Source organism: Thunnus maccoyii, chromosome 12 (assembly GCF_910596095.1).
Source record: "Thunnus maccoyii chromosome 12, fThuMac1.1, whole genome shotgun sequence".
Taxonomy (NCBI): Eukaryota; Metazoa; Chordata; class Actinopteri; order Scombriformes; family Scombridae; genus Thunnus; species Thunnus maccoyii.
The window spans coordinates 23,083,175-23,103,792 of NC_056544.1; the positions used below are offsets into that span (position 1 = coordinate 23,083,175).

General features: G+C 39.5%; 1 protein-coding gene across 1 annotated transcript in view; it reads right to left on the reverse strand.

Moving 5' to 3' along the window:
- Positions 1 to 5,218: 5,218 nt before the first annotated feature.
- Positions 5,219 to 20,618, reverse strand: part of LOC121909056 (microtubule cross-linking factor 1) — a 76,647-nt gene continuing 61,247 nt past the window's right edge. The window contains exons 12-15 of the mRNA XM_042429423.1: positions 18,883 to 19,224; positions 17,163 to 17,239; positions 15,083 to 16,661; positions 5,219 to 6,628 (exon numbers count right to left, since the gene is read on the reverse strand). Coding sequence (XP_042285357.1) covers positions 6,425 to 6,628; positions 15,083 to 16,661; positions 17,163 to 17,239; positions 18,883 to 19,224 — 2,202 coding nt within the window. The 3' untranslated portion in view covers positions 5,219 to 6,424. The remainder of the gene's footprint in view (positions 6,629 to 15,082; positions 16,662 to 17,162; positions 17,240 to 18,882; positions 19,225 to 20,618) is intronic.

Here is a 20,618-nt window from a genome sequence, read left to right on the forward strand (position 1 = left end):
GTTTTTATGCCACTGTGTGATATTGACAGGTGATCTGATGTGTTTTCAATTCAGGAACACAATATATGATGAAGACGAGGTGATGGCATTAAAGTAAATCTTCTTAGGAGTTCAGAAAAGAGGGTCATAGGATGTCAGGATTTCATTTTGTTACCCATTATACGCACCATGAGGTTATTTTTGATACAGTATCTCTTTTAGAAGCGAGGACAGAGCAAGCAGCAGCAAGAAATATTCAATATATCATATGAACATCTGTATTTTAGATGAAGCAGATAAAGATTTGCTAAATAAATTGTTACATTTTCATGAAAATAAATGTTGATTTTGGTACTCACTGATCTGGATTTACATTCTAAGTATTTGTGATGATGGGTTAATGAAATTACAATCAAATAAACTTTATATGTGTAGCATTTTTCAATATCGGTTAGTGCAATGTACGACTCGTAGGCAGAACAGGTGGAGTAAAAGCAAAGTTTAATGGGTCATTGAACATAACAGGAGTCAGCAACAAGAAAGCAGTCAGAACAAATTACTGAGCTCAAGGGGCAGGAAAACTAATCTGGCAGAACTATGACTAAAATGTTGGTCTATATACTGGGGAGCTGATGGGGGAATTGGGAGCAGGTGTGCAGGTGGGCGTGGAAATCAGGTGATGAGAAATGGTGGAGACATGCTGGGGACAATTGCAGGACAAGGAGGGAATGGCAGTAGCCGATTTAGACTCAGTCCCACATACATCAGCTGTAAAAACTCACTAATATAGAAAACCAGAGAGGCCAAAAACACGTAAATAAAGTGTCATAAAGTCAATGTGCAAATAACGTATTAAAAACTGGTGTCAACACATGACTTCATATGTTAGTTGCACCTGTTTTTGTCTTCTCTGACTTTCCATACACTAATGCACCGCTGCATGTGTATTAATCTGTGCCTGAAAATAGTATTTTAAAAATTCACTATTTCCATTTGTTTGAGTAATGTTTGGTAAAAGCTACAGTGCCCTGCAGTGCCCAATGAATCACCTTTGCTTAAAATGAAAGTATATTTTTGTGACCTGTTTTTAAAGAGTTACAGAGTTAGTAGGAATAAATGCGTTTCGACTGCCACAGACCAGCTGGGGAAGTCTGAAAGTATTGAGACATTGTTGGTTTTGATCTTTTCTTGAAGTTTGTTGCAAATAACACAGTAGGAGTAGAAGTAGAAGTAGGAGTTTTCTCTGGAGTTAGTGAAGAACAAAAACAGAGCTAAGCGACTGAATATTGGACTTGTCAGGTGGACATAAACTCAACTCCAGATGAATACTAATGTTGCTCCGGATCTTCTGGACGTGTAAACAGGAGTCCTCGCAAGAAAAACGATGCAATAGGTCATCATGTCAGTTGCCAAAAATGACATATATATATATATATATATATATATATATATATATATATGTATATATATATATATATATATATATATATATATATATATATATATATATATATATATATATATATACACATACATCAACAAATTACTTCATTCAGAGGTGGAGGGTTGGATGGAGCCCAACAGTGGACTTTTTCACATAAGAGCGCTGTTTGTTTCCCGTTTCCAACCGCGAGTGTCACATTTCCCAGACGTTATTATTGTAGCCATGACAACAAATGTCGTCTTACTTTAAGGAAGTAATAATTTTAACCCACACCACACGTTTCTCTAACCTTAAAATTAAACACAACATTTTAACTCAAACCATGATCATTTCCTGAACCTAACCAAGTGTTTTTTGGGCCTAAACCTAAACCAGAACTTAATTATAGCCTTGTCACATCCTGAAACATCATTATTTTTTGACAGTGATTTATAACAGCTTTGGAAAGCGCAGTCAAATGATGCCGATTACTGCCAATAGAGGCGCCAGATTAGAAAACACTCCTATATGTCACTCTGGAGTGCACATGGTCAAATGATGCATTTGGTTTGATGCATATCGAACACATCAGAGGCTGAAAGCTAAAAGCTACCTCAACGAAGAACAGCAGCAGTGTTCTGTGTAAGGAACAAGCTGGATATTTAGCATGAATAGCTGATCAGACAGAAAGAATAGCAAAGAAAAGAGCATCTTCTACAGAAACTCAAATTTTACTTCCTGATAATGTCACATTAAAAAAATTGAGCAAGATTTGTCCTTCTCCATCTTTTCTTCCAAACATGTACTGTATTTGGGTGTGACCTCTGTGAAACAGAAGTCACACCCTTCTTGCGGCAGCTGACATCAGACATTAAAGCAGTGTCCAGTGTTTAGAGAGCAGTGTGTATGTGTGTGTGTATGTTTGTGTGTGTGTGTGTGTGTGTGTTAGCAGGGGGGGTGTAAATTATTCAGTAGTGGTGGGTTCCTCTCAGGGGCAGATGGAAGTAAAAGAACAGCATCTACTTCTTCTTCCCTCTGCTGACCTGCTCAGTGCCATCAGCAGCCCCCAGCGTGCAGCTGGGCCGCTTATTAATTATTCATCGTTATAACTCTATGAAAGGTATACAGAGGCCCTCAGCTATCTGCCAATGCCTCTTTATCACTTTCTCTTTCCCTCTCTCCAACCCTCAGAGCCAATAAATGCTTTGGAGTTCTGCAGTAAAAACCAACAGTTTTGAACTCAGAGATTTAATTCTTGTTCCATATTTTCTTATTAGATGTGAAGAGTTGAAAATGAGTCAAATAACTAGAAGCAAGACTGTGGCATTTGTCTTCATTAGCTGGACTCAACACTGAACTCAAGAGACTGTTGCACCCTAAATGTGTTCTGAAAAATCTCTTTTTTTGGCTGGACCACAACAGTGGAGCCGGTCCTATAACTGCAATTGTCCATGACTGAGTGAGTAGCTGAGTGATGAAGTTACACCTTTGGTCAGCCAAAGTCAGCCGAAGACGGCCAGAGCTTTGGAGAGCCAAGTATCCCAGAATACTAGATGAAATGCTAAAATGATTGCCACCGTGATAACTTTCCAGAGTTGTAAAATCCTGTCTCAGAGTACTATAAACCGCTGTGCAGTGTTTTAACATTTGATAAATTTGCAAATTCATGGATTGATTACTCAAACAAGCCTTCCTACGTCACATTTCATCCTCAAATGTAATTTTTCCAACAGTTTTCACCTGAAAACGACAGCTTCTGTAATTTTTAAATACTTAAAATGACCTATGTTTTCTCAACAAAACCTTCTGGTCATCTGAATAACTGCTGTCTGCACAGATGGAAGAAGTTTGACATTGATAAAAGACAGCAAAAATATCATAATACATATTTACCTTTATTAGATATTAGGCAGCATAGAGCAGACAGGAAACGAAGGTAAAGAGAGGGATGATATACAACAAAGGTCCCTGGCTGTATTTGTAGTACTCTGTTGGTTAATTCTAACCATGACCACAATCTTTCTCCAACCTTAAAGGGGACATATCATGCTTTTTGGTGATTTTCTGTCATTTAAATGCTGTTAAAATGTTAAAAGATATCGTAGTTAAACATGTGTGAGGTGAATGTATGTAAAAATGCTCCTTGAAAGTCATGTTCATTCTGCTCTAAATGCTCCGTTTGTAAAGTTACCTCTACTTCCTCCTCGTGATGACATCAGATTGTTCAAACATGCCCACAAACGGCTCTTCGTTCCGTAGCCTTTGTTGCTAATGTTGTTCCACAGGTTGTTCATGCTATCCACTTGCATATTTCAGATCAGATTTGGGCTCAAACATGTACATTACCATTGACAAGTTTACATTATGAGTAAATCCTACTACTACTGTTTGTTTATATAGCCTCTAGAAGCTAACCAATCAGAACACAGTGGGCTCATCAGGAGGCGGGCCTTAAAGAGACAGGAGCTAAAACGGCCTATTTCAGACAGAGGCTGAACTGAGGGGCTGCAAAACTATAAGATAAAGAGTTTTTTTTTAAAAAGAGTAAAAAACATTGAGAAAACCATTGCATTTAAAAACCATAAATCATGCAAAGATATTCCAGTAGAGCCCAAGAGTAAGAAATATAGAGCTGGAAATGTGCATGATACGTCCCCTTTAACCAAGTAGTTTTAGTTGCCTAAACATAACCAATGAACAAAAAAGTTCACAGAAGATTTTATGTGCATGTACACATCTATCTAGTACTTATAATGCAATTTTGATATGATATTCATACCTTTATTTTGTGGCCACTCTAGTGATGAAAGAACTAGGCTTGTTCTGCTTGCATGTATCCAAGTCACAGATGATATATGATGTCTCATCACAGCTCATCTATAAATACAAGTGTGTTCACACCCTCACCTTTATTTGAGGAAGACAATTAGCGGTTGAAATGTTGTCGTATCCATTTAGAGGTAAAGAGGAACACAATAACACTGCACTGCACTTTTTTGTTATTTTGTGCAGATAAATTTGTCTGTACCTACTGATGATTTCCTAAACATAACCAAACCTTAAACATCGCAGAAAACACTCATATAAATCAATTTTGTCCGTCATATGGGCCATTTTGGAAGACAATGACCAATGTTTTCTTTTAAAATTCCTCTCAGCTCCACTGAAAGTCTTTTTCATTTGTATTGTGCATTCTGGCTCACTGTCACACTGTCATGATTTACTGGAACACTTGAACAGAACAGATCCATCATTACTATCATTAGTAACACCTGTGGTTTTCCTACTATGACAAGTCAAAGCGTCTGCTGTGAAAAAGGCCTAGTGGTGTTTTAGCAACAGATATCCAAAAATATTTAACATAACATTAAATATAGACACCACTAAGGGTTAGTATAAAAAAAAAAGATTACAAAAATAACCAAATCTTTAAATAAACTAGTCTTGCGTGACAAGCTGGATAACATGAGTAAAGTGGCACATGTATGACCGTGATGCAAGAGGATTTGACTTCTGGGAGGACACAATCTTCTTATTCACATTCTCTCTGTGTGTGTCTGTCCCCCCTGACCCACTGTAATCCTGTGGTCTACACTGTAATCCACACACACACACACACACACACACACACACACACACACACACACACACACACACACACACACACACACACACACAGAGTCCAGGATCAGTCTCTGCCAAGAACACAAACTCAGGTCTAATGATAGAGCGTATGATCTATCAGGAGCTGTATCTAACCTTTATCATACATAAATATATTTAAAACGTGACAGATGCAAACACACACACACAGAGTCTTGTAAATACACATTCATGTTTATTACCATTTACTATTTACATAAGACTATAGATCGTTAGACTTTTTGACATAGACTTTTCATTTAAAACATTCATATTTTTTCCACAATCCCTTTTTCTTGTCAAAAGAAAAAGTAATTCATATCCAATAGTAACAACTGTACAAAGACAGCCTGGTAGGTACAATAATTTACTTAAAAACTGTTCATATTTTAGTCAATGCAAATCATGTGACAACAAAAAACATCCCATCACAACGTTTTTTTTTTTTCTTTTTCCCCACAACGGAGCAGAGTGATCACAAATGACTAGAGCTTATATGTACATGCACTAAAGTGCTAGTGTTCAAAAGGCATGCAAATATTTGACTGATATTTGTACAACTGCCTTCCAAATATGCATAAGGTTATTCACTGTGTTGTCACCCATCGTCTACATGTTTACAGAGCCAAACATTCATCCAAAAGAACATAAAAATAAATAAGTACATTAGCATCAGAAATGACATCATGTGTCTCTGCTTCAGACCCGAAGAAGCAGAAGTTGTTGTTTTTTTTTTGTTTGTTTGTTTGCTTGCTTGTGTTGTCTTTCCTCTCCTTGAAAACTGAATTCAAGCTTCAAAGGCTGGCAACAAAAAATAAAAGATTTGCTTTCATAGAAAAAAATAGTTTGAGCATGAATTGATGCAGGACGAAACATAAAAGACATTTAAGTAAAAAAAAAAAAGAAAAAGAAAGAAATCTGTAAACAGAAAAGAAAAAAATGGTGTAAACTTCATATAAATGCGACAGCTGACGTACAGTTTTCACCTGAAAAAAGGTTCAAGATTGTGATTAAAATATATAAATGTATTAAATACATATATACACACACATGTGGGGTGATGAGTAACTCAAGTGTGTACAGGCACCTTTTATGGAAATGTAGTTTTTATGTGATTTTTTGTTGTTGGTGTTTTTTTTTGTTGTTGTTGTTGATGGTATTACAGTACATTCCAGGTTCTTCTAAAAAGAAGTTCTGGTTGTTTTTCCTCGATGGTCAGCTGGTGCTACTGGGTGGATCCCAACCCCCCTCCCTTCAGGCTCTGTCTCTTGGGAGTCTCTAGATTTGGGGGGGGGGTTTCTGAGGTACTGGGTCTTTTTAGGCTCCGACAAGGAGAGGCAGGCTGAGGTGGAGGAGGGAGAGCGGAGGTAGAGGACGGCCTCACGCCGGCTCCTCACTCTCCAGGATGGTTTTCCAATGTCCCGGTGGCGGAAAGGTGAATCTCCTCTTTGAACCCTCGCTCCACTTAGGGGAGGGGGAAGGGGAGCGGGCGGCCCAGCGCGAGGGGGGTCTTCGGTTGGCTGGGCGGGCCGGTCTCAGGAAGCAGGAGTCCAAGGGCGGAGCCACCGGAGAGCGAGGCAGGTCCTGCCAATGACAAGCAGCTGTCAGAGAGAGGGGAGAGCAACGAGGCGGCTGCCATCGGTCAGCGCCGAAGAAAACAGGAAGTGAACAGATTCAAAACGGACAAACAAGAATGAAAGAAAGTGAAAGAAAAGTGATCAGGGGTCAGATGTATAAAAACAGAAGAGATGAACGAAGGATAATGACAAAGAGGGAATTTAATCTTATTTGTCTTTAAATTAGTGGAGCTCCAGTTTATTCCTGCAGAAGATTGTGTCATATAGCTGAAAGCTCCATAACAAAAGAGTAAGTGGACCTTGAGTTGAGATTGTTTTGTTGACAGTTGTTTCCCAGATCAAGAAGGAGCTGTGTAGATTAATCAGGCTACAGTAGATGGTACATTATTGAAGTTACATATACAACCCTTATTTTAATAGAATTTCACTGACTACATCACAACATGTATTCAGGCACTGTCTGTCAATGAAATGCTTATGAATTAATGATCATATGGAATCTAAACCTCTAAAAAAACTTTCAGTTTTCTATCAAACTTTGCCCAGTTTTATCATAGATCATCTTTTCATCTTCAAATCACCAATCATCTGTGCTCACTGGTAACTTTTAGCAGCAGTTAGTGGTGTCGTTGTACTAGAGTGTCTGATACTCAGATGTATTTCTAAAGTCCTGTCCCCCCTCTGTATGTAGGGTCGGCTGAACAGGTGCAGCCATTCTAATAATATACAAAAAAACAGGAACTTTAGAGTTTCAACCCACTGCTGAGACATTTATACAAGCTCACGAGTGTACCACTTTTTATCGTCTGTCACCTGCTGCATCACCAGTTTTACCCTCCTTCCTCCACTTGATTGTGCTCAGTCTAATAATGCACACCTGTTTTCACTATCAGTGATTGAGCAGATGACCTGCACCGACATCAACACCAAGAGCAGCATAATATAGGAAGTGTGATCTCCTTTTACTAAATCATAATGAATAAAACTACACAACTTCAACAAGCTTGTGTTATGTTATCTGTACTTGATTTGACTGATAAATTACCTGATGAACTGGCAAAAACACAACACTGAAATGAACGATTTACATAAAATTATTCTGATACAGTAATAGTGGGGAACAGGATTTACTGTATACTACGTTCATGTCATATTGGAGTTATCGTAATTAACAGTTTCAAACTTGTGCACAGCATTCACACCAAAATCAAAGTTGTAATTTTAATTACCGAATAGAGATCTGGTAATCTGAATTTCCAAAGCAGAATTGAAGGTCTAAAAAAAAGAGGGCGTCATATGTTGTATTGTATAGATTGTTAAGCCCCTTGAGGCATATTTGTGACCGGTGACATTGGGCTATATAAACAAAATTGATTTGATTTGACCTAATTGCGACTAGGAAACTGCGATTTTCCTGAAAGTGCAGATACATCCCACTTGCACTGAATAACACAAGTATGCCTTACGTCAGCGAATGTCCATCTTTCAAGGTAATTAACCCCAAATTTAATGGATATAATGTCACATTGTCAATGTACAGTATTTTTAACCCCAACACGACCAACCCTGTAATAATACAACCGTCTTGATGACATTGAAATGGAAGAATTCAGTATAACACCACAAACTACAGCCTCAAAAATGACCATACAGTTAAATCAACAGTGTTCTGTCAGCATGCTGTTAGGCTCACAGGTGTATAATAACACAGGAGCTGCTTTAGAGCTGTTAGAGAACACTGCTGGTGTCAGATGAAGGACAAAACTGTCCTGGTTTGTGTCCAAACACAAGTGTAACAACCACATTTATGGATTGTGCCTGTAGGCATAATTTCACACTGGCTGAGATGTAAAATACTGAATAATGCAAACGCAAGGCTTTATAAATCTGGCTCAAGACTGTGTGTGCATATTTCTGCTATGATGCATCCACAGATCAATGGTGTTTTCAGACTACAGAGAGTTTCATACATCTGTCCCCTGGATTAAAAAGAGAAAGTGAGGAAAAGAGGGCAATAAGAAGAAAGAAAAGTGGCTTTGGGTGAGTTTTTTCCCCCCTTAGAATGATGTCAGAGTGTGATTGGGTGAACGATCACACCGGGACATCACACCACTGGCCTGATTTATAAATAGCTCATCTCCAGGCGTTAGATTTTGGCTGAAGGATGGGGGACACGGAGCCCGCAAAGCTACAATCTAGTTCTGCTAAAAATACACGGCAGTCAGGCTACGGTGGCGTGAGAGGATGAACTAAGGAGAAATCAAATCAGATGGATGGAAGGATGGATCCACCAGTGAGTGATGTGTTACACAACCTGCAAGACGTCCTGATAAATAGGCGGGAAAACAAGTCACAGAGACGGATGGGCGGCGTCAGCGCCAAATAGACGTCTCCATCAATAAATCATTTGTTTTCTGAATACCACTGATGGATAGTGTACACGCCGGAAATACAGATAAGTAGTTTAATGGGCGGCTTGTGGGTTAATACAAGATTTCCTACGTGATGCTAATACATCAGATCACACAACGCCACAGATCATGCACCAGTTAAGTGTACAGGAAGTCACTGAAAACAGCAACGTGAACTCCACATCAGCCCTGACTTCTCAGTAGATGCTTTCGTCTTAAGGGAAAAATCCACCGTGCAACACTTTAAAACAGCTTAAGGTGATACATTCTGCATTTAGGGGCCCATTTTCTTTTCTTACAATTAGCCAAATGGAAAGGAAATGGAAAGCGTTGAAGTTTCTGTGCAGCAATGGAAAAAAACTTTTCTAAAATTTTAGGTTATAATCCTTAAGATTTTCATTATATCAAACCTAAATTTTTCCATTTATAGCATTTTTTTCTTTAATTGTCTCTCTATACGATAGTTTTCACTGCTTCTGGTGGAGTCCACTTTTCCTATGCAGGGTTGAAATTGCTCAAAACAGTACAAGTGGATTCACAGGAAATGATGCGTGCAGGTACAACACTGCTGACAGTCTTTTCGAGTCTGTTTTACTAAAACAAAATGATGCAATTAGTCTCAGTACATCGTTTGTTTGGCTGCACTATAAACAGATACACTAATTGCTATTCCTTTGTTGCATTTTTGACAGAGTAGCAGCTAAAGGCGTGTTTGCTGCTCTCTGTGGCGGAAAATTTTGAACAAAAACCTGAAACTTTTATTATTAAAACAGACTTGCTGTTACTGCCAATAACCACATGTGTTCCCAAATCAACCAGGACTGAAATGTTAAGGATTATAATGTAAAAGTTTAGTGTTTTCTTTTCAAACTGAACACTTTGCATCAACGTGTAACAGAGCCAGCCATCTTTTTTAAAAAATTGTGTAGCCCACAACTAAATGCAAAACTTTCTGGCAATTGCTTTGTCAAAAGGCATTCTGGGAAATGTAGGAAATCACTCACTGTGATTAAATTTGTAAATGGGACCACCAGAAAATGCAATTTCAGCACCTCATCCCAAACCAACTCCTGGAATGTACCACATGGTGAGAAAACATACTGGTGTGTCAGAAGGTGGATTTTTCCTTTAAGCATGCAAAATATTCAGTTAATATCCACCAGACAAACAACCCAGAGAGGTGAGAGAGCACAGACAGTGATGCGTGTTAGCAGCCGTCTTCGTCAGTGAATCTTTTTGCAGGTCTTGTTAGTGTGAGAGGAAATGGTGAGGGAACTGTAAGAGGAAACAGAGCACTGTATGGATATAAATATGTGAATAAAAGCAGTAAAACGTCACAAGAAAAGATCACAGTCCATCCAGTTGCACACATGGTGACACAAACAGGAGGACCTGGTAGAAACACAGTGTTAGAACAATCCAAGATAAGGTCAGAAGGACAACAAAGAACCTGTGCTGAGGAATGTGAGGCTACAAGAGTGAAACATGTCCAAAAGAGTCATCTGTTTGTGTCATGTTTACTGGTGCATATTTTTTTATACCAAAAATTGATACCACCAGTAATCAAGACACAATATGATGACTGTTTGAGTCACGTGAGCCGAGTTTGTGAGCTTTAAACGACCATACCGACTGTTTTGCAGGATTTATCCCATTATTGACAAATTCTACATATTTTACAACACCGCCATCTCTTTTCTGTATGGTATGACAATCAACTGTCTTAAACTACAGTAATCTAGTGCACAAAGAGAGGATTGTACTGAAAAATATGGCGCCTTGGTGAAAAGCAAATTAACATTCAGCAACTGTTGTCAAAATATTGATGTTCTTGTGTTTGTCTTCCAGGTTTGTCTCTAAGAACTAGTCTGTTAGCGGCCTACAGTAGCTAATATTAAGCATTTACATATCAGCTAATGCTAGCTGGTAATGTCAGCGTTAGCTCTGCTTTCGACTCATTTATTCAGTTACCTCGGACATTACTTTACCTAACCATAATCACATTTATCACATTTGTCCAAATATTCTTTTTAAAACTGTGACTTCCAGTTTCCTGGGCAATGTTGATGTTAGCTCACTAGCAGCTAGCATTAGTAGATTTCACTGTTCATTATCGAGTCAGCTAAAGCGTGTTTGCCATTTTGAAGTGTGTCTGAGTGTCTAGTGAGAATTACTTTTCCTTATTAGTGGACTCAATTTAAACCCACAAAGCAACATTAAAAATGAGTGTTCATCAACTGTAACTAACCAAGTTTTATCATCATGTGTTGTGAAGACAGAAAAAAGGGTAAATTTAGATAACTACCGGATTAAATTGTGAATGAAATTAGGGCTGCAACAAATAATTTTCATCAATTAATATGCCGATTATTTTCTTGTTTAATTGATGAACAAATTCTTAAAAAATAGTTCTCAGTAGCCACAATGTCTTCAATTTTCTTGTCAGTCTACAATGTTAAGATATTCAATCTATTTCCAAATATGACAATGAAAAGCAGCAAATCATCATATTTGAGAAGCTAGAACCATCAAATGTTTGGCATTTTTGCTTGAAAAATAACCATACAAACAATAATTTTCTGTCTATTGACTAATCAATTAATCAACTAATTGTAGTAGCTATAAATGAATTTGTTTAGTTTTGCCATCTGACACACTATAATTCTCCATAATGAATTCCCTATATAGTGAATAGTGAATGACTGAACAATATCTGACATGATAGTTGCAATTTTCAGCAAACAACTCTTAAAATCTGGGATGTTGCAGCCGTCCAGTGCAGCTTGTTGCTCTCAGCTGCACTGGACCTCACCAGTATAAATACTGAACATCTTATTAAATGTTCTCTGCGATGGATTACCTCTCTCATGCAAGTCTCTCCAATCGGATTTTCATACCATACTGGCAGGAATGTTCATTTAAATCTAATAATCTAAAAATGTATGGTATGGGATTTGAGATTTGAATAAATGGGATTTATGGTAAATGGGATAAAATATGCAAAAACAGCAGTATGGTCCTTTAAAAAAAAACAGATGGTCTATACCAAAAAAACTGAGCATGCGCGCATTAACACTAAGAAACATATGCAAGGCCGTCGCACAACTTTTGACACCACTCCGATGGCTTCACACACTGTCACTCTGCTGTCCTGTGAAGCATGCATTAATGAAGAGGGTGAGGAGGGAGGGAGGTTTGCAGGGGGTGAGGTGAGAGGTCCGTGTGGCTGGTGAACCCCCCGCCAAAGGTCGTAGAGGAAGAGGAGGAGGAAGAGGAACTTACATCACGGAGACAAGCAGAGTTAGAGTCCCCAAGGAGTTGTTAGTATGACAGTGTGGTTCTGGATCAGAGCACAGCGGATAGGGAGGAGGAGGAGGAGGAGGAGGGAGAGATAAAGCCCAGAAGGGAGGAGAGAGAGGGGAGGAGGAGGAGGAGGAGGAGGAGGAGGGAAGATAGAGCGGGAAATGTTAATCGGTAAAATCGAGCAAAGAGGAAGAGGAGATACATGATAAGTCTGGCATATCAAAGGCAGAGAGGTCGACCGGGAGAAATAAGGTGACTGATTTCAGCCCAAAGACCACACAGACAGCACTTTACACACACCCATTCACTTTAGACCTGGAAGAAACACAAGGGGAGCTTTGATGGGAAGCTGACCTTGATGTAGATACACACAGACCAGCCAGATATAATGTTGGATAAGATACGCTAAGAATAATCCATAATAGGGATGGGCGATATGACGATACACTGTAAATACTGTGAGATTTGTTAATTGACTATACTGGAGTAGCTATCTCTTTAATATTTCTGTTTATATTAGACAATTATACCATTGCAGACAAAGCTGCAAATCAGAAGATTGAGTGCATTTACAAGGTTTTTTGCCTCCATGTGAAGAAGTATTGTGTGATAATCAATTAATTCAAGTTATTTATCTCACTCTTTGTTACTCTTTGTGCAAGTTAGACTATTAGTGTAGCACTAACCGTCTAAATATCTTTGAAATTGTCCTTGATGTCATTCATCAGGGAAAAATGTGCTGATTACAACTTCCTAAAAGTGAGGAATTGCTGCTTTTCTCCATTTTATATCTTTGTAAGTTTAATTCAAACTTTCAGTTTTGAACTTTTGGTTAAAGGAAGCAAACTATGTCAATGTCACATCTCAGGAAAATTGTGCTGCGTTGTTTTCACTATTTTCTCATATTTTATAGACTTAATGATTAAAAAATAATTGAAAATAATCATTAATTGTAGCCCTGAATCATTGGGTTAGCAAATATAATAATTATTTCAATAATATGATAATTTGACAATGAAGGGTTAGGATTTGAAATGTTTCAGTTTTTGATGACGACATTTCCTTAAGATGAAACAAGTGGTCAATTAATCAATTAGTCAATCAACAGAAAATGAATTTACAACCATTTTGATCACTTATTATAAAAATATTTTTGCTGGTTCCAGCTACTCAAATGTGAGATTTTACTTTTTCTCTGTTTTATATAATTGAAAATTATATCTTTTAGTTTAAGACTATTTGTTGGACTATTTTCTCACATTTTATACACTAAACAATTAATTTATTTTAAATAATCACTGGTTGCAACACTGTATTTCTAGTAGATTTACAAAAACACATATCGCTGTTACAATATTATAGTACATATACAGTGAATGGTGAATAAAATTATATATATTTATATCGCCCGACCTTAAACCAAACTAATGTTTCAATTAGTTTAATCCATCTCAATTGTAAATGGTTTAAATGGGGATTTTTCATGGTGATGAAATTTCCCTTTTCCTCACGTCTGTGTGTATCTATCAATTCAAATCACACAAAGCAACAGCAATTTATGACCAATGTCCAGGTCTATATCACAATATTGACATATTGCGTGCTTTATACCATGGCAATCCATTATTTTGCTCTGTTCGAGCTGTGACCTTCATCCACACGAGTCACAGCATCACTTAGTGAATGACCGCAGCAAACACACACATGACTGTCATCCATAAAATCACATATCAGATACCAATCGTCTGTTCTGCACATCAGTGAACAGCAGCTGGTGAAACCCTGATGTCAGTGGACATATTAACCAACATATTTGGGATTAAGTTGCTTACTGTTCATTTTATGGTTTTAAATGTACAGTTTGTCTGGAGGTATATTGTTTAAATGTACAGCTTTAATACAAAATGACCTACTTTCATGAGGTTCTTATCTGTCCGCTATTGAAATAGAGAGCCATATAAGAGGCGTGTCAGTACATATAGTACGCTGAATGTATATTTCTCTCCATTTCATAATTTAAACATGAGCAGCAATGTTTCCCAAGATGGTTTTCTATCTATATTTATTTTTTCCTACAGGTCAGCTGAATGGGTGTCGACAGGGGCCCGACCGACATGTCAGAGCGCTGATTTCATTAAGTGAAATTATCACTTTTGGAAGATGTTTTTGAACCTTATTTTTTAGTTATTAACAACACTGACATTACGAGTGTTGCCCAAATTAAATCCCAGATAGAAATTGTAGTGCTGATAATGATGAATTATGTCACTTTGTGACCCTGATCCCACTTAAATCATTACTGTGAGATCATCAGACACATAAATCATATTTCGGTCGGGCCTCAGTGATAATTAAAGCACAGAAAATTAAAGCCAGACTACAAATCACTACAGCAAAGAAGAAAGTACAGAAGAAGAAAAAGAAACCTTAAAGAGTCTCTATGTACAGTGTGGAAAGAAAGTTTCAGTATTGCTGAGAAGGGTTAAATATTTTAACATTACCATTGCATCAGTCAGTGCTTTTGATCTGAGAAAAAAAGCATTAACATTTTAGTGATCATGCGTATTATAATGTGGCTGATTTCTTTCTTAGTTTTTTTACTTGTTAGCCACAGATCTCTTAAAGTTTGTCTTCAACCATAACAGGGAAAATCCAAGGAAAAGTCATAAATATCATTGTGTCATAAAACATGGGCCCCAGATCAAATGAATGATGAAGCGATGAATCCAGTGCGTCTGTATATTTACCTCCATACATCCAGACTGTCCTCTGTCTGAGTCGGCCTGTCTGCTGTTGTCTCTGCTGTGGCTGCTCTGTCCTCCAGCCTGCAGCCTCCTCTCATCTCTAAAGCTCTGTTCCTGCAGCTTCTTATTGAGGATGCGGGCTGTGTTTTCAGCCAGCGTGTAGCCCGGAGGAGCTGACAGGTCCTGCCGTATGCTCACCACCTCTGGGTTTTTGTCCCCTTGCGTCTCCACTATCAGCTGCACGGGGCTGGGCGAACGCCCGCGGGCAGTTCGCAAGCATTCCTGCGTGTTCCTGGGATCTGTGGCGAGAGCCCCGTGAGCAGGGCTGGGCTCGGTGGTGGAGGGCGGAGTGGGGCGAGAGCGACTGGGAGACTTGTTGAACTTCTGCATGGAGTCGAAGACCACTGGGGTGTGGTCGATGATGTTGAAGAGGCTGGAGAGGCCGTCGTTGATGGTGGTGTGGACGGGGCTGTCACGAGTGGTGGTGGAGCGGGCCCACGCCGACTCGCTGTTGCCCTTCTGGGGTGTTGTAGGAGTGGGGGCTCGGCTCGTATTGGGCGGTTCTGCCTTGTTGGAAGTGGACAGTTTGCGCTGAAGCTTGGGTGAGCCGTACTTTGGCGAGCAGCAGGGTCGCTCAAACTTACTCTGGACCACAGGAGAATACTGAACCTTCCTCAGGCTGCGTGACGGAGAAGAGATGGGCGTGCTGCCACCTTTCGGGGTGAGGCAACGGTGAGGGCTGCTGGTCAGGTTCCTCAGCAGGTCCGTCTGCAGACCCACGCTGATGGTCTGGGTGGTCTGAGTGCCTCTCGTGGTGAAACCGTTGGTTTGGCAGGCGGTGTCCCGGACAAGGGGCCCTGGCGGAGAGCGGATGGCGTTCCTCACAGAGATGGCCACCTCCTTCATGTCATCGCTCAAGTTTCTGGAGAGCTGAAGCTCTAGAGAGGAGGCGTAGCCTACTGTGGGGCAGATAGGAGACTGGTTAGGAGAAGTCCTCAGCCCCCCACCCTCCAGAAGGCCACATGCCCACCTCCCACTGCTGAACACCTCATCTTGCCCGCTGGCTCCCACCCCCGCCTCTCCTCCACCTCTGGCTTTGGTCCCCTTTGCGTACAGGAAGTCCGGGTCTTGGGCAGTAGGGCGCTCAGCTGCCCCAGTTCTGGTGGGGCTGTGGAGGATGTGCACCCCATAGTGATCCACTCCCAACCCTGCCGCCCCTGCTCCGTTGCCCCTCAGTGGGGACTTGTGGCAGTGCTCAGGGCTGCTCAGGGTGCTGGTGGTCAGGGTGGCGCTGGTGGTGAGGAACCAGGAGGCTGGCTGGAATGGATCAGGAACGGGCTCTCCTCCCCGGGCCTCGGAGGTTTTTTCTCCCCACACCTCTCGAGCAGGACCTGGGCCAGAGGTGGATGATGGGAAGTCCCAGCCCTTATTGTTGAACTCCTCAATGTACTTGAGGTCGTCCGGGGACAGGGGTGGGGTGACGTCGTCTTGGCCCTGGTCACCGTGGCGGGTCTTGTCGGGGAGGAACGGCGAGCTGTCCATTAACCGCTGGAAGTCGCTCATGGAGCACACTGACTTGGCTCTGGATGGGACACATAGAACAGCACATTAACATTAACCTCAGCTGGGAAAAACATCAAACAAACAACTCAGCCATGATCTCATCTCCTTTATATTCCCACTGCAGAAAAAAAAAAACCCTAAATGTTTGTGTGCGTCTTTTGAAAAGTAAGTTGATGCATTTTAATGTTTTAAAACTGTCTGAATTATTTAGCAGCAAAGTGAGCTGGATCACTTCCTCGGCACAAGACAACATTTCACAGAAAAAAATCGCCAGGGGGAAACTCACTGTCACTTCAAGTAACAGTTAATAGAATCAACAGCCGATCTCCTGAGGGGCTGATGTGCATGTATGAGCAACAAAAATGCAGCAGGAGGCTGGATAATCTGCAGCCACTCCGACCACTTCTTCTGTGATGTATTTACTGTTGACATCCATAAAAACGCAGCAGCTTCTGCAGAATAGTTTGCCTGTAAAAACACTTTGAACTCATTTTGACATTAAGCTTTTTCATAACGTTACCTGAGTAGACTCCCACCACCCATCTCCTCTTCTGGGTACGCAGGATCACCTTCTCTCTCTGAAATCTCATTCAGGGCCTGAAACACGACAGATACAACAATTAAATCATGTGGAAGAGGTTTCAATGGGAAAATGATTCATAGACAGTAGCTTTTAGAAAAAATGAAAGCAGTATATTTACTAAAATAAGTGAATGTCAGCCATTTAAAAACAGGGAAACTCTGCAACAAAACATGGAAAGAACTAAATATACCAAACATGATATTTATTTAGGAACACAATTTATTAAGTGATAACTAATTTTACATATTTTGCAGGCAAAAATGTTTAATGTTACACATCTTTGTTAAGAATGACAATAGCATACAAACATTTGAATGATTTTTAAAATTGTTTTTATTACAACTACTTCAAGTTTTTATTAACCACAGATGACTGCCTCTGTTGTTGTTTCCCTATTCTTTTAAGATCAGACAACAACATTACAAATCACTTCAGTTCATTTTGGTGAAGCAGGTGTAATAAAATGGACTGAAAATGAAATTAACTTACAATATTACAAATACACAATTAGTAATAAAGATATTCTTCTTAACTAAAATTAAAACATGGTCTGTTCCAAAGTGATCAATTTAAATGAATTTTCATTAAGAAGCAAAATCCTCCACCTGAGTATCGAATATTGAAAGTCCCACTGTGAGACATTTGGATACAACAAACTTGGTCAAGCTTTTTTGGAGAAATTTTATAGAAATTTTATGCCATTATAACATTTTCATCTTTTTTTATTTTCTCGTGTGAGTTAGTCTCAAACTGTTACATTTGTTCTGCCTCATTATCAACATTGTCAGTCATTTATAAAGCACTTTTAACTGTATGAAAGGTCCTGTACAAATTAAGTTTGATTGATTTGTTTAATCGTTTTATTAAGTGGTTTGAACTGTGGCTGCAACATGAAATTGTCATTAGTTATCAACAAATCAATCCATTAAATAAAATAGCGGAAAATGGCCATTACCTCTATTAAATAATGGCCAATGGTTATTATGTAACTCCCCAGAGCCTAAAGTGAATTGCTTTTATTAACCTGCCCAACAGTCCAAAACCCAACGATATTAAGTTCACTTTCATATATGATAAAAAAAATCATTTAATTGTTATATTTCAGAGAACGGAACCAGTAAAATGTTCATATTTTGGCTTCAACAAAAGTCTACAGCTATGCTAGCAGCTCTGTGAGGCTGGCAAAGTGGGGCCTTGAGCTAAATGCTAACATTAGCATGCTGACAAAGACAATGCTAACAGACTGATGTTTAGCATGTATAATGTTAACCATGTTCTCCATGTTAGATTAGCATATTAGTATGCTAATTAGAGCTAAACATAAAGTACAGTTGAGGATGATGGGAGCATCATTGGTTTTGCAGTTAATGTATTTGGTCATAAGCCACATTCAAATTTTGACCTGATGATGGAGATTAGATAGAAAGTTATTACATTTCATTCTGAAGGATACACAAACTAGATATTTTGGTCTGGACTCACCACTCCATTGTCATCCACTGACCCATTTCAGCATTGAACCCAAATTTTTGTCTCATCTCAACCTCTGCCTTCTTTACTTCCTGTTATGCAACATGCCTATTTTATACAGCACTTTGGTGCAAACGGCTAGATTAATGAAGGTGAATTGTCTTGATGTGACTAATATATGCGTTACCTCCTTCATGCAGGGAAACCTCTTCTCGCTCTCCAGTCTGGAAGGTGGAGGTACCTCCAGGCCACTGAGGGGATCCAGAGACAGCGCGTCCAGAAACAGGCTCTCCGTTGGGCCTTTCAGCCTCATTGCAGCCCCCTGCTCCTCCAGCATGGCCTCGGAGTCAGAGTGGGAGCGTGTGGGGGGGACCAGGACAGGTGTGGATGTACAGGGGGATCGTGGAGAGCGAGGCGACCGGGGGGCGTTTCGGGGACTATCCTGAGGGGAAAACCCGCCTCTGTGGCTCGAGTTGCCGTCTTTGACGTCCATGCCCTCGCCTCGCCGACTGTTCAGCTCTCTCTGCATCTGCACAAAGCATGACACACATAGTCAGAAATCAACTGTTTTCTCTCAATTAATTAAATCACTGTAGTCTGGCATTTAAGGACATAGACGTTGCTGTGATATGAGGGCTTATTTGAATCACTTTTTGGTTAATTGAATATTTTTTTGTTCATAAAATGTCAAGAAAATTGTGAAAAATCACCCATCACCATTTCCCAGAGTTTAAAGTGTTTAATATTTTTTCAGATCAACTGTCCAAAACACAAAGAAGAAAAGCTGCAAATCGTCATATTTGAAAAGCTGGAATTAGAAAATGTTTGTCATTTTTGCTTGATGCTGTATAGGACAGTTAAAAATTTTGTCAAAAATTTTGCCAATTGATTTTCTGGTGACCTCGTTGTTTGATGGTTGTGTTATAGCTAAAATTTCCAACATACAGACTATAACTACTACACTACTATCAGTCCAATTTTGATAACCTCTGAAGGGATGAAGAACGTCTACCGACATCATTTCTGGGGAATGACAAGTTTTTCAAAGGGCCATACAAGTGGTTTTGCATTTAGCCTATTAAATACTAATTGCATACACTGGTAGTAAATCAATCTAAAAAGTAGCATTTATCTGGTTAAATTAGCTAAAATATGCAAACCACCAGTAGGGGCCTTTAAGGTCATGTTTTAATAATGCATGCTTGCATCTCCACACAGGCGTTTTCAGCTCCTGGCTGATTAGACCTCTGATCAGGTTATCAGTGGGAGGAGCTATGGTGGGAACTTCTAGATGTTGCTGGACTCAATGCTCTATTAAAGATGATAAAGGTAGAGCTGCAACAATATGTTGATCTATAGTTGACTATTTTGATGATTGACTAATTGTTTTGAGTCCTTTTTTTTAAAAAAAGGAAAAACATCCAAATTCTCTGATTCCAGCTTCTCTCCAATGTGAATATTTTCTGTTTTTTTTTTAGTCTTCTATGACAGTAAACTAAATATCTTTGTGTTGTGGACTGATGGGACAAAAAAAGACATTTGAGGACGTCACCTTGGGCTTTGGGAAACCATTTTCCACCATTTTCTGACATTTTATAGATCAAACGACTGATCAATTAATCAAGAAAGTAATCTACAGATTAGTTGATAATGAAAATAATCGTTAGTTGCAGCCCTAGATAAACGTCTCATTCATCCCATCATAATAGGTGCATCAAAATCATCACCTGAATCACCATGGCATGGGTTTATCATGGGTGTGCACACTGTATTACTCAACTGTAAGCCACTGAGTAATCTACTTGCAACAATCTGGGTTAAGTGCCTCGCTCCAGGCTTGAGGTTAAAGGAGAACATCAACATTACTCATTCACTTTCCCCTGCCAGTCTGAGCGTTTCAGCTGGTGACCTGTACTTTATAGT